Below are 13,007 nucleotides of genomic sequence, written 5' to 3' on the forward strand. Positions count from 1 at the left end.
AGTTGGACACGCCCCCAAACGCAACTGCGCCAGACGCTTCACGCAGGACGCTCAGATCGTTAAAACATGGCCCTCAGTGTTTGGTGGAGATTCGTGAAAGTGAAATTGATTTCATGTAAGAGAGGGCTCGACCTACCAACCCTGTGGAAGTAAATTAAAAATGAGAATGAGAACATCATCCACATAAAATATAATGCTAAATAACACCATCAACATGTACACGACAATTTCACTGACTTATATATAAATATTATGTCTTGTTTCTGTTTCCTTCAAACTGTGTGTGTGTGTGTGTGTGTGTGTGTGTGTGTGTGTGTTCTCAGTTTATCTTGGGTGTGTTTTGAAGGAAAGGGATTATCAGGAGGTTAATATGACCCAGGAACACAGCGTTGAGGACATTTTGTCTGGTCCTCCCCTCTTCAGAGGGACGCTCTGTTGGATTTCTGTACTTGTGATTTTACTCCTCTCACAGGTTTGTAGGGGGAGGGGCTTAGGTGGAAGGCAATGTCTCAGAATTCTGACTTTTTCTTAGAAAGTCTGATTTTTTGGAAATAAAAATTCACATGTGCCCTAATCCTCTTCCATATATTGTTCATCATGTAACGTAACACTGGCTTTGAGAGTCTGGGGGTGTGTTGACTTACAGAAGTTAATAAGCTGTCATTAATGGCAAAAAAAAAGCACATTTCATGGTTGTGCTCTGAAAGTGAAAAACAGGTTACAGAATCCCTTATAGCCATGCAGTTTTATAAGCAACCTGGACTGAACGCAGCCATTCGAGTGACTTGAGACTTGACTTGGACTCTAGCTCAAAGACTTGTGAGCATCTCTGGCCCTGGGTAGCTTACCCTTTAGCGTCATTTTGGAGTCTTGGGGCTTCGCGGTCAAGTTAGCAACGCTTACCAACAACAAATATGCAACGTCGGGGTAGACTTTCAAAATAAAACGCTAGCGTTGCGACCCATCGGCATTTTGAAACCACACGTTATCAAGTTTGTGAAACGTTGGAATTTGGTTAGGTTTAAGCACAAAAAGCACTTGGTTAGGGTTGGAAAAGATCAAAATAACTACATAAGTCAGTTAAAACGCTAGTTAACTAACGTCACTCGCGTAACTTGCGCAATTTACGGAACTCGCGTAAGTGGCCCTCTATCCACCACCTTACTCAGTCTTTTCTGTTAAATATCATATACCTGCCTTTACTGTCAAAAACTGACGCTACAGGGCTTCCCCCACTGCGCTGAACTGTGGCGCTAAAGGGATCCCCAGTGCGTTACAAACTGACGCCTTGGCCATGCGTCCATATGTGTCAGGGAGTATAAAGAGGGTCTTCATATCGATGGGGCAAATTTTGCAATTATGTTAAATATTTATGAGAATTGTTTAGGGCTGTAAAATGCAACTCACAGCGGACGCATTGCAGAACGTCTCATCATTTGACCAGATGCACTAACACACAACAAGTGATGAAGGCCCAGCGGCCACTTTAAGCTGCACAAAAATGTATTAAAAAGATATCCAGGAAATGTTTAGATGCAAAAAAAGCATTTATAATGCATCGACACAATCATTATTTAGTAAAACTTGCTTTCTTGCCATGTTTAGACATTTGTGAAGAAACCACTTTTTTAACAGAATCAGAAAACAATCAGATCTAAACGGTGTAAGTCTTGTACTAAAAGATCTGAGTGTCTGCAAGAAGTCCTAAAGGCTGAAACTGAAATGAAATGACTTGTTGAGGTCGATGTCCTTCACAGTGTGTGTGTGTGTGTGTGTGTGTGTGTGTGTGTGTGTGTGTGTGTGTGTGTGTGTGTGTGTTGCTGTCTATCGTCGCCTGCCACGCCCTCGTCTCCTTGACTCTGTAGAGAAAACACAGTCATCCAACGGTTTCAAAGAACACTCGCTTCTTTCTGTGATTGGATGGTTTGAAGATAGACAGGCTCCGATTGGCTGTTTTAAACCATTTTAACAGCAGCCTCCCTGTCACAGTGGAAACTAATAAATAAAAACACAACAAACAAAATTAGGAAAATATTTCCACAACTTTTATGCATTTACACAGATGTTTACTTGGACATGAATTTTTACCGTGGGGACATTTATTTTATCTTTTGAGATTTTTACAGGCGTTATGGAGGCAAGACAGTTTCTGTAAACATTAAACAAAAATGTGTATTTCTTAACAAATAAATCATGATAATAAAACCCCCCACATATATTACCAAAAATGTAAATAAAAACGTGTTTAGAGCGTATCTATGGCTTTATTTACAATGACGGCATTTTCTCTTTAAGGCTGGCTGCATCATTTTTACTATGGTCCTGTTGTGTTGTTTTCATACACACATAAGCGTGTTGAAAAGGACACGTTGTTTTTAAGACTTTTTAAAAGCATCTTCCGGGTGAAAACACACAAACTGAAAAAGCACAAAAAATGAGATTTTGAATGTGTGATCTGCTCTTCAGTTCCAGTTAAGTTTTTTTTTTTAACAAAATAAATACCTTTTCACACCAGAGATCAGTGCATGCTGCAGTCTTCAGATCACACATAACCACTAACGACACACCAAAAAAAAATCATCAAACAGCTCAAAAACAGAATAAATCACCTGGTTTGATGAAAAAAAACAAAAAAAAAAAAAAACAGAAAAGGTGTGTGATCCAGCTAAAAACTTCAAATAATACAGTGGTTTCTCTTACATTTTCAAATGAACGTCAGGTGTGTTATTAAACTGCAGAAACTATAATTTAGTTTTAAACAACTTCAACCATCCAATTGTGTTAAAAACAAAAAAACTCAGTAGCACCGCCCTGACGCTCACCAAACTTTCCCTCCAAAACTCAAAGAATGTTGCCGCCTTTTTTCTTCCTCCTTTCGTTTTCTCTTTCTTCTACACCACCCCGTCCTGGCGTGTTGAATCTTGTCCACGCCGCCTTAAAAACATTTAACCCCTCCTCTTTCTACTCTCCCATTGAAGACAACACAGAATGATTTAAACGCTGAAGAGATTCCTGGACCATAAAGAAGGGGAGGAGAAAAGCTAAAGCAAGGAATCCAAAATCACAGCAAAGATAGCTTTCTATCTACGTAGATGTTCCTAACTGTCGGACAATTAGAGTATCTACAAAAGCACAAACCCTAACCCGGTCATGTTCTACTCTTAATCTTAAAGTTTTATTCATTAGTCATCATCATTCTTATTGGGACATCTCGTCTTACTTAACGGCCACACCACATTTCCATGGCGCTTTAATAAAAAGCCATGTGCCTCACAAATGGTGAAAATATCACATTACAAAGTACCTTAAATTAACCTTTTAGTTAAGGAAGCAGCGTGACGGGGAGAAATGCAAATAAAGTGGGCTCAGCAGATGTGTTAGAAAGACTTTAAATGGTGAGCACCAGAGAAACTGAGGTATTTTGGATCAGACCCTTCGTTGCACTTGAAGCGTCCCCTATCAGGTAAACTCCACCCACTTGGCACAAAGAGTGAGATAAATCAAACCACAGAAACTTTTAGATATTATTTTAAACCAGAATCCAGAGTGTCTTCGTGTGTGGCCTCCGTGTGTGATCACCCAGGCATCACAGTCAGCTAGTATTCCCGTGTGTGTGTTTCCTCCTCAGGTTTCCGGCAGGATAAAGAGAGTCAGTCATCGTAACCGTCAGTCCATCAGCTTCAGTCCAGGAAACATCTCCGTCACACAAAGTCTCTCTGTGTTTTTAGTTTCCTAAAGGCAGCAGCGAGCCGGACAACAAGGTGAAGAATGACATTTGTTAACACCAGGCGGAGGAGAAGAAGAGCGAGGGAGGTCATGATCCAGCGATGGTGTAGGTGAAAAAAATCTCCAAATAAAAAGGTAAAAAAAAAAAGAAAAAATTTGATCAAAACAACAGCAAATATTCCAAACTCTGACAGAATCCAGCGCTGGGGTTAAATCAAGTTTCCATTGTCCTCGTCAGCCAGAGAGAGGGGGATGATGGGAAAGCTGGTTTAGATAGAGGGCTTCACAGGAAACCAGCTGGATCCAAATGGACGCTCCTCCTGGCTGCACAGATGGATCATGGGACACAAAATGGTTGGATGTTTGGGCCGGCATCTGCTAGACACAGAGAAGAAAAATGTTATTGTCACTGTACGAGAAACCGCCTCCTCACAAAACACACACTCACACCAACCCCATCTTGTTTGTCCAATCAGCTTTCTTTGTGAGCTTGTTGTTCTGACGACACCCGTCTGTGTTGCTGATTCATTGTTCAGTGACACATAGAAGCGACGGGGATTACGGCTTTTCATTTAGGACCAATACTTAGATTAGATTCAACTTTATTGCCATTATACAGAGGACGGGTATCGCTACTCGATACCTTTATGGTATCGACCGAAACGGCCCAGCATCGAGTAGAATCGTAACGTCTCCAGTCAAACCAGTACTTCAATCGATACTTTTTGTAGCCAGATTGCAGCACAAAATTACTTTTGTATGGTTTAGCTTGCAGCCAAACATGCACGCCTTTTATTTTTCCTTATGCGCCTGCACCATAAACTGTATAAAAAAAGGCCTGCACGCGCTCAGTCCATGCGTGATTTTAACAGGGCTGCGGTCTCAGGCACGTTCGTCACTGTTGCGGGTTTATCACCACAAGCTTGGCTTTCCGTTGGTTTCATCTTCTGGTACCATTTAACGCTTCTCTGTACATTTTTATTTGCTGTTCACATCACTTGTCGCTGATCGATCGCTGCGTTCCATCACATCAATTAAACAGCTGATTTTCCTCACGGAGCCTGCGGCTGCTTCAGGTGTAGTCGGTTTGATCGGCTGGACGTGCAGCCTCTCTTTTTCCTCTGGCTGTGAGTCTTTAGTTTAGTGACTTGTTTAAACAGACTTTTATTAAATATACTGAGCTACTAAAATATCTAAAAGTTCCATGTTAAACACGTCGGGGCCTTCACATTTTTTTGTTGTTTAGTTTCAGTCTTGTCTGTCGTCACGTGTCAGGAGATCAAAGAAAAACGCACACACTCTTTGGAAACACCTGAGAAAGCTGCAGGTAGAAGCTGAAAGCAGGAAACTGCTGCAGGGTTCAGACACACTGACAGACGCTGCCTGACTGCACTTCAAATCCGCACAAACGCACACACACATGCACACGCGCACACACCCCTTCAGGGACTTCGACACCAGATAAAACAAACATGTCTGATCAGCGGGCGTCCAGTTAAATCTTAAATGTCGACGACAGTTCAGGTCAACATGATTAACTCCCTTTCTTCTTCAAAGTAGATTTAACTACCGGTAACCACATTCACACAACGGCAGCAGTTTATCTTTTATTTGTTTGATCAGAGGCCTTAAAGCCATAACGCACGCTTCACCCTCACCTGGCCATTACAGTCACTTACATATTCAGCCATATTTGTTTATCTATATTTAATCTTTGACATGGTATAGTTTTCCATTAAGATCTCACTTATGACCTTAGTTTCTTTCTTTATGTTTTTTTATTTATTTATTCATTTTATTTGACCTTTATTTAACCAGGAAGTCTCTTGAGATCAATATCTCTTTTCTGAGGGAGCCCTGGCCAAGACGGCACAGCAGTCTCAATTTAAATAGAAATAAAACACAGTCAAAAGAAACAATCACATTTAAAAGAAAGGGACTACTCCCGGTCACATGAGGTTACATGGCATTTTAACAAGGCTTTAGGATACAAGGATCACTAGAGTGGATCACTTTCTTGTATTAATGTCCAATATTTTCACAAGATATAGCAATTTTTATATAGCAGTGGGAGTGTAACACTACGCTACGCTGCTCATCTGTCTATCTTACAAACTGCAGAAGTGATAAATAAGACTGTGTGCAATAAGATTTGCCTAATACTGAACACCGAACAAGTACATTCACATATCTGCCTTTTTGTTTTTATCATTGCATAAATTAAATAGTCAAAAAGTGCTTTTTACTCAGTGTAAAGTAAATTACATGAGTTCATTTACTTTTAATGGACACGTGTAATATGTTTTACACTTTCTGTGAATATATTCCAATTAATCTTATTTCCATCCTGTACAGACGCCTTATTTTGACGTTGTCACATGTGTATCCTCCTTGTCGCGCTGAATTCATCCAGTCCGACCCAGTTTGATAAATAATGTTGTATGTGGTTTTCGTACGGCGTAACATGAAGACTTCACAGCCTCTCTTCAGGCAGGACTCTCATACTGCAACACTGACAGGATGAAGTCTCTAACCTGCCTGTCAGCTCGCTCTGGGCCGGTTCACCTACCATAAAGGCTTGAATACGAGTGCACTCCAAATGTAGACGCAGCTAGCTTAATCTCCTTCTCACAGATGAGTGACAGAAACATTCACAGCGGTTCTTTTCTAAGAAGTCAGCCACAGATGGAGCGGATGTGCTGGAGACAGCGTCTGCAAACGGCTCGGACACTTTGAAATGCTTCCACGCTGCCGACATGTCAACGTGATTGTTTAGTAAAATTTAAACGATCATTTGACTCATTAGGCCGAACACCGAAAGTGCTTTTTTTTTTGTTATTTTCAGCCGATTAATTTCGGTGGCCGAACATTCGGTGCATATTAAACATTGGCGTGGGAGTGCTGTCCTAGTCTTTCTTCTATGGCCATAACTTTATTCAAACATAGTTCTGTTTATATCCACATAATGTATTCAGATTGAGTTACATATGACTTACCAGCAGTGTGCAGGAACTTCTTTAGTACGGTGACTCGACCCTGAGGACAGAAAATAGTGATTAGTACAGCAGACTGATGACCTCGCTGTGGTGCAAAATTATCAGTGATAATACTTTGTCACCTGTACACAATCTGTGATATCAGCTAGAGTCAAACACTAAGAATAAGCAAGATTAAATAGAAATAAATATGACGAGGTGCGTACAGACTGAGATCAACTCACAGCAAGTTATTATAAAAAGGATAGACAGAGCTTTGACTTCATCAACCGCAGCTACATTATTATCATCAAATTTATTTATTTTGGAAATTAACTTCTGTGGTTTGTTGATTCACTGACACGTCTTTCTGACAGCCTCATTATTACCGTGACACACTTTGAGGATGATGTCATCTCATCACACACACATACACGTTGATACAGAGTGTCAGTGTTCAAACCAACGCACACACACACAGAGTCTTTGTTTAGAGGTTACAGCGGGAGGAAGAAGGTGAAAGATCCTCGACTCTGAGGTATGAAATGTGAAAATGTTCAGAGAGCTGCTGCTGAATATTTATACCATCTAAACTCTCCAAAGTTTCCTAGACGTTCCCCCGAAAAGAGAAGTGTTGCTCCCAAAAAGTTGTGTCTCAAAAGAGTTTCAGGATGTTTTGGGGATTTGTTGATAGTTTTTTGTCTGGCAGAAAAGTTAGTTTTGAAAGTTAGATCCATTTCTCACAGATATGGCGAGTCTAAATCAATTTTAAATAACTAATAAATACAAATAAGCCTTTCATGTTAAATGTGTTTGCTTTTAGTTACATTAGTGCAGACTTTAGCATGACACTGTGTTGATCTAACACTGTTGCCTTCATTTTTCAAGGTAACATTGATCACATTCTTGCAGTGCAGTCTAATCTCAGCCAACTTTAACTTCATACTGATGAAACTGTTGCAAAATATATGATCTCCATATTTTTGTTAAGTCTTCATGAAACCTTCCCCCGTGGCCTTGAGAGAAGCATTGAGAGAGTCGGGGAGCGACTGCAAAGTAAACATCAGCCTGCGTTGTTTTAAAAATACCTTTTTGTTGAATCACTGTATCTTATCAGAGAAACTGTGAGACACTTTTTGGCCGCTGATAAAAACAGCAAAACATCAAGGTTCAAAGATCCGCAAAAGGAAAAAGAATCAGTGGATTAAAAAAACCAACAACGGGTCAGAAACACAGACACAAGTTAAGAAAGTTCGGGGATACAGAGAGGTGAGAATAAACACTGGTAATAATATATGTTGTGTTTGTGACCTGGCTGCAGCAGAATAGAGTGTGACCTTGCAAACAGCCCTGTGGCTATGTATCCACTTTACAGCACTTCTTCAAAATAAACGTGTTTACTTAGCGGCAGAGAAAAAAAACATCTAAGAGGCTGTCCGGTCAGGGTGCAGCCATGTTTGTTTGTCTGGAGCTGCTGTTGTTTGTTAATGTGACATTTTCAATTCCCTCCCTCTTTTAAAAGGCGACATGCAGAACCATCTGTCAAGAGCAAAAACCGCTGAACCAATTAGTTGCAGCAATAGTTTTCCAATGACGGACTAATAATTGGCTAACGATTATTGTCATTATCGATTGATCTGACAGTTATTTTCTTAATTAAATATGTGGTCTAATGTGACGAATTGTGCAGTCCAAAACCCCAAAGATTCAGTCAGATTTCAAAATAGCACTTTCGTTTATGATTAATTGATTATCATAATAGTTACCAATTAGTTTTCTGCCGATGGACAAGTACACCTCTACAGTAAAATTAATCAACAACAATTTTGATTTGTCAATTAAACATTTATCGAGCAAAAAAGAAAAAACTGAACATTTTTAATTTAATGAGATTCGTCAAAAAACAAAACTAATAATTTAAAGACACCTCTTTGGATTCTGGCCTTTTGTTTCTTTTGTTTTTTTTTACATGTTATAGACTTAATTTGTCGATTTTTTTTTTTGTTTTGTTTTTAAAAAGGAGCCCTGACAAATAAAGTTTACACTTACTGTAATGTTCCAGTACTGCGGGACCTAACAATATGAAAAGAAGTGAAAATGAGTTTGTTTTTTTGAGGTAACAAAAGGTAGAAATGACTTGAATGAGATTGATTGTGTAGAAAAACACTGAACAGAAAACTAAAAGAAATCAGATAAACCAAGAAGATGAAAAAGAAACTGGAGGGGGAGATAGAGAAGTGTGAGCAGAAGAAGACGAGTGCAGACATGACAGAGGCATTCCTGCCATTCTCTGAAAGACAGGGCCTCGCCCTGAAGAAAACCTCAACAGACGTTGGTCCATTCTCAGACCCACAACCGAGTGTTTCTAAATGTATTGATCCTGGTCCCGTGTTATTGTGCTTGATGCAACAGAAGTTATTGTATTACTTCAATCAACCGAAAACAAGCTGCAGCAAAGCTCAGTCACATTTCATTAAGCAGACCTGTCTGCGCTGCTGTGGGTAAAAGCCATTTGGTGGCATGTTTGCCATCTGCTGTTGCTCTTCTGGAGCTAATAAAGTTGGGTGGGAGATGTGAAGCCAGTACAAAAAAAAAAATTAAAAATCCTCAATATCCAACGTGTAATTATAACTGAGGGGTGTGACCTGAATGGGTTTTCCCAGCTGGCAGCTTGTTTTTCTGAAAGCAGCATCAAGAGGAGGCGACAGCGGAAAGACTTTGAGTCCCAGCAGTTTGAATGGATTCTGCACAGGAGGTCTGATTTGTCTTACGTGAAATGTTTTTGTTGCTGCTGGATCTCCAAAAAGAAGAAAAGTATCCAAACTTTTTCCCGCTCGTTTAACTGGTTTCCAAAGATTCAAACAATATGAAAAACATGAAGATCCCCATACTGGTGGTTACTGACACCACTAATATACAGTACGTGTCTTATATCTCATCTGTCTTCATATTTGGCAGTCGCTTGTGATTATTTCATAATAAAGCTTTTATCTCCAGAGTCAATTTATCAGATTACAAACCAACCACAGGATGAACACATCAAGTTAAATTACAGGGCGAAGTCAGGCTTGTTTTTACGTCATTTATTCTTCAAGATCAAATTCAAAGCATTTGCTTAATGTATAAATGAAGGCATTCTGGGTAATGTGAGCCACGAGGAGACGAGCAGACTGATTGCACTCCAGCTCCGAACAAAGCAAATGTCTCCAACAGTCAAACTGGTGAAGCAGACGGCTGCGGAGCTCGACTAGTTTCTCTACCGACATTAACTCATTTAAGGGGCTGTGCGATGCTAAACAGAAGAGAAGCCACATGAAGCTGTGCTTGTTTCACCAATTTCTTTCCTTGTGAAATACGGGATAATTGCATTGTTTTTAAGATTTAAAAAAATATTCAGATAAGATCACTCAAACATGGTGACGAGGTACTGCAGGCCGTCATCACTTTGTTTCAACATGAACCAAAAAGGTTGAGAAACCACTGGCTTAGCCATCATTAAGACTTACTACATAGAAGATCATGTGATGTGATCGAGAAACTTCTACCGGCGAGGTCGTGAGTGCACATCTGATCTTAGATTATTTTGTAACATAAATATAAAGAAATGAAATTGGACTCTTGAGAAAGTATAAATCCAATCTGAATATTTTTGCATATGAGAGCATCGAACTGCAGGCATCAACACCTCCTGCCGCCCTCTCGTCGAGGACTCTTCCTGCCTGTGATTGACAGCAGAGAGTGAAGGAATGCGGTCGAACTGTGTTCTCAGAATACCGAAACCCATGCGGAAAGACTTAATCCAGAGTGACAACGGCAGGTTCAATGAGTGGAGGAGCGTGAGTGCAGTTGAAGATAAACTAGAAGCAGAACTGACGACGTAAAGACGCCTCGTGTAAACAGTGTAACTAGCGAATACTTTGACTATTAAGTGTGAGCTTTTTTTAGATGATTGTCTTGTGTTGCTGCTCTTTCTACCTGGACATTTATCTGTAGAGTTATAATCTTGTTATCACTGAAGTTCTGCGCTCTGCTCTTCTACAAAAAGTTGTGTCCACTAAAGATGTTTCAAAACACAAGACTACAGGAAGAGACTAAACTAAGCTTCCCGGCTGCAGCTTCATCTTTAGCGTACAGACTGCGTGAGAGCGGTCTCCATCTGAACACTACTCAGCAAAAAAAGCCTACGATAACAAGTAAAATGTCAGACTGTCCGTTTAAATAGCCAGTATCTGCTAAGTGACACAAACATACAACACGAGAATAAAACCTGCCTCTCGTGTTTCTTTTAAAGTGAAACTACTCCTAAATGTGACAGAGCTCCATCGGTCTGTGAAATGACAGCAGGAGCTATGAGCAATATGTATAATAGTCTAAGCCTGTTCTTTGCAGCTGCTGCCTTCCTGCAAGCTGCCAGCTCTACTTTTAATGAGATAAATTCCTCAATAGTGTCAAACAAAAACAAAGCTGGGATTGATTTTGTTTCAAATCTTTTTGTTTTGTTCCTAAACTTGCCATTGTGGTGCTTAATTCTAAGGCCCCGTGTCTTTTGTCAATTCGTTGCTATGAGAAAAAATTCACGTTTTTACAACATGGTGAAAACGGCAGCAGCGTAACGAGCGTCAGAAGAGCAGCTGCCGTTTTCAGCTGGCAAAAAAAATACGCTTTGATGGACACGAGCCTAATGTGCCTCTTAGGGCTGTGTGATATGGCCAAAAATGTTATCATGAAAAATTTCATACCATTTGATATCGGTAATAATCACAAATGTGAGTAAAATCCTTATTTCTTACAAATTTTAAAGGCTGATTTTTGCTCCTGAGCGAAAATTGAAGGAACAAGATGTTTAATTAAACTTTTCTTTATGGTCAGAATGTGACAAACACTCGATGCCAAACAGCGGATCACTTAATAAATCTGAGGGAGAACATTCAAAACTATTAATCACAAAAACGTTTTTCAACAAATATGATTAGTACATTTTTTTCAGTCCCTTTTCCTCAACAAAATAAACATTTTAATAGAAAAATAAGTGGTAATTTGTCTGTGATTCAAAGGAATTAAACCAAATATTTATTGACGATATATTTAACCTTTATTATATTCTTATTGAGAAAAATTATATTGTGATAATTATTGTTTTATTGCCCAGCCCTAGCACCTCTACTGTGCCAGCTCTACCAGCAGCAGCAGCGTTTCCTGTTTGGTTTCCTTTCATCTGTGAAGCCTTCAGTGCGCCCAGAGAGAGCTGTGTGAAGTCTGAGAAAAGGCGTTTGGGGCTGAAGACGACGAGCTGAAGGAAAAAAACAAATCTGTTGGCGTGGAGTTAGAAAGAAGTGAGCTCACCAGACCTCTGTAGCTGGTAGTAACACACCCGAATCTCCAACTGACCTGTCAGCGATTTGCATGCAAGAGTTGCATTGTGGGTAATGTAGGTGGCAGGTTTTCAATTCTTTTTAAACTCTGTTACAGGAGCGTGAAGCTAAATCTGTGGAGGTCTCTGTTAATGTGACGTTTTAATTGCTGCTGGAGGTTTTTAAAGATTTAATACAAATAGAATTCATGAATAAAATCATGAAAAGTTTTGGCAGCACTGAGAAAATGTCTGAATTGTGACGGACAGCAGGGCAGGTCTTGGTTTAGAGCTTCTGTAAATAAACTTGATGGAGCTGCTTTCATTTCCTCCCACACTTCACTGGACTGAGCGGTTGGATTAATCTGTTTTTCTTCACGGTTAGCAAAGAATTTCTTTTTGGGGGGCTCTCAGCTTTCTTGTGTGTAAAGGTTGGATACAAATCCTGACTGATTTTATCAGTTCAATCCTGTCATGAACTGCACAAGGTTCTCTCAGACACGGATCTACATGCCTGTGGCAGGTGGTTTTAGTGTGTTGTAGTTAAGACTTTTCCTTCAAACTCTCCGTCTGCACCTGCAGCCGCTGCTGAACCTGCTAATTCTCTTCCTATTTAAAGTTAATACGGGCTGTTTGATTATCAGAGGACGGGATCTTTATTGTGACTTCTGAACACATGTCTTTGTTCCGCTCCCATGTCCCAGTACAACAGGTGTGTGTGTGTTACTTTAAACCTGAAGGGAACCGGTTTTAGTTTTACACCTCCAGGACGAGGACATTGTTGTGTAGTGGGGTCAATTTTCTGTAAGCGCCATGCTGTCAAATGAGCAAGAAAACTACGTCCCTTTGGATAAAAGCACCAACGAATGTGGTTTAATGTCAACAGCCTCCGTGTGTTATTTTTCAGTAACTCCACAGCTCACAGTAGATAATGCATGTGATTATGTAACAACAAG

The 13,007-nt window shown here is 40.0% G+C and overlaps 1 protein-coding gene and 1 long non-coding RNA gene across 5 annotated transcripts in view; one reads left to right on the forward strand and one right to left on the reverse strand.

Moving 5' to 3' along the window:
* Positions 1-2,023: 2,023 nt before the first annotated feature.
* The window catches only part of si:ch211-264f5.6 (carcinoembryonic antigen-related cell adhesion molecule 20), a 30,139-nt gene continuing 19,155 nt past the window's right edge, over positions 2,024-13,007 (reverse strand). Inside the window, exons 9-11 of one of the 4 annotated variants that reach the window (XM_046058326.1) lie at positions 8,751-8,774; positions 6,723-6,762; positions 2,024-4,101 (exon numbers count right to left, since the gene is read on the reverse strand). In XM_046058326.1, coding sequence (XP_045914282.1) covers positions 6,744-6,762; positions 8,751-8,774 — 43 coding nt within the window. In that variant the 3' untranslated portion in view covers positions 2,024-4,101; positions 6,723-6,743. Of the gene's footprint in view, positions 4,105-6,722; positions 6,763-8,750; positions 8,775-13,007 lie in introns of all 4 variants that reach the window. The other 3 variants (XM_046058327.1, XM_046058328.1, XM_046058329.1) reach the window with 3 other exon arrangements.
* LOC123976295 lies at positions 7,753-12,934 on the forward strand. The gene is made up of 2 exons (XR_006826316.1): positions 7,753-7,970; positions 11,851-12,934. It is a non-coding gene; the product is annotated as an uncharacterized LOC123976295 (long non-coding RNA).

Source organism: Micropterus dolomieu, linkage group LG09, assembly GCF_021292245.1.
Source record: "Micropterus dolomieu isolate WLL.071019.BEF.003 ecotype Adirondacks linkage group LG09, ASM2129224v1, whole genome shotgun sequence".
NCBI lineage: Eukaryota > Metazoa > Chordata > Actinopteri > Centrarchiformes > Centrarchidae > Micropterus > Micropterus dolomieu.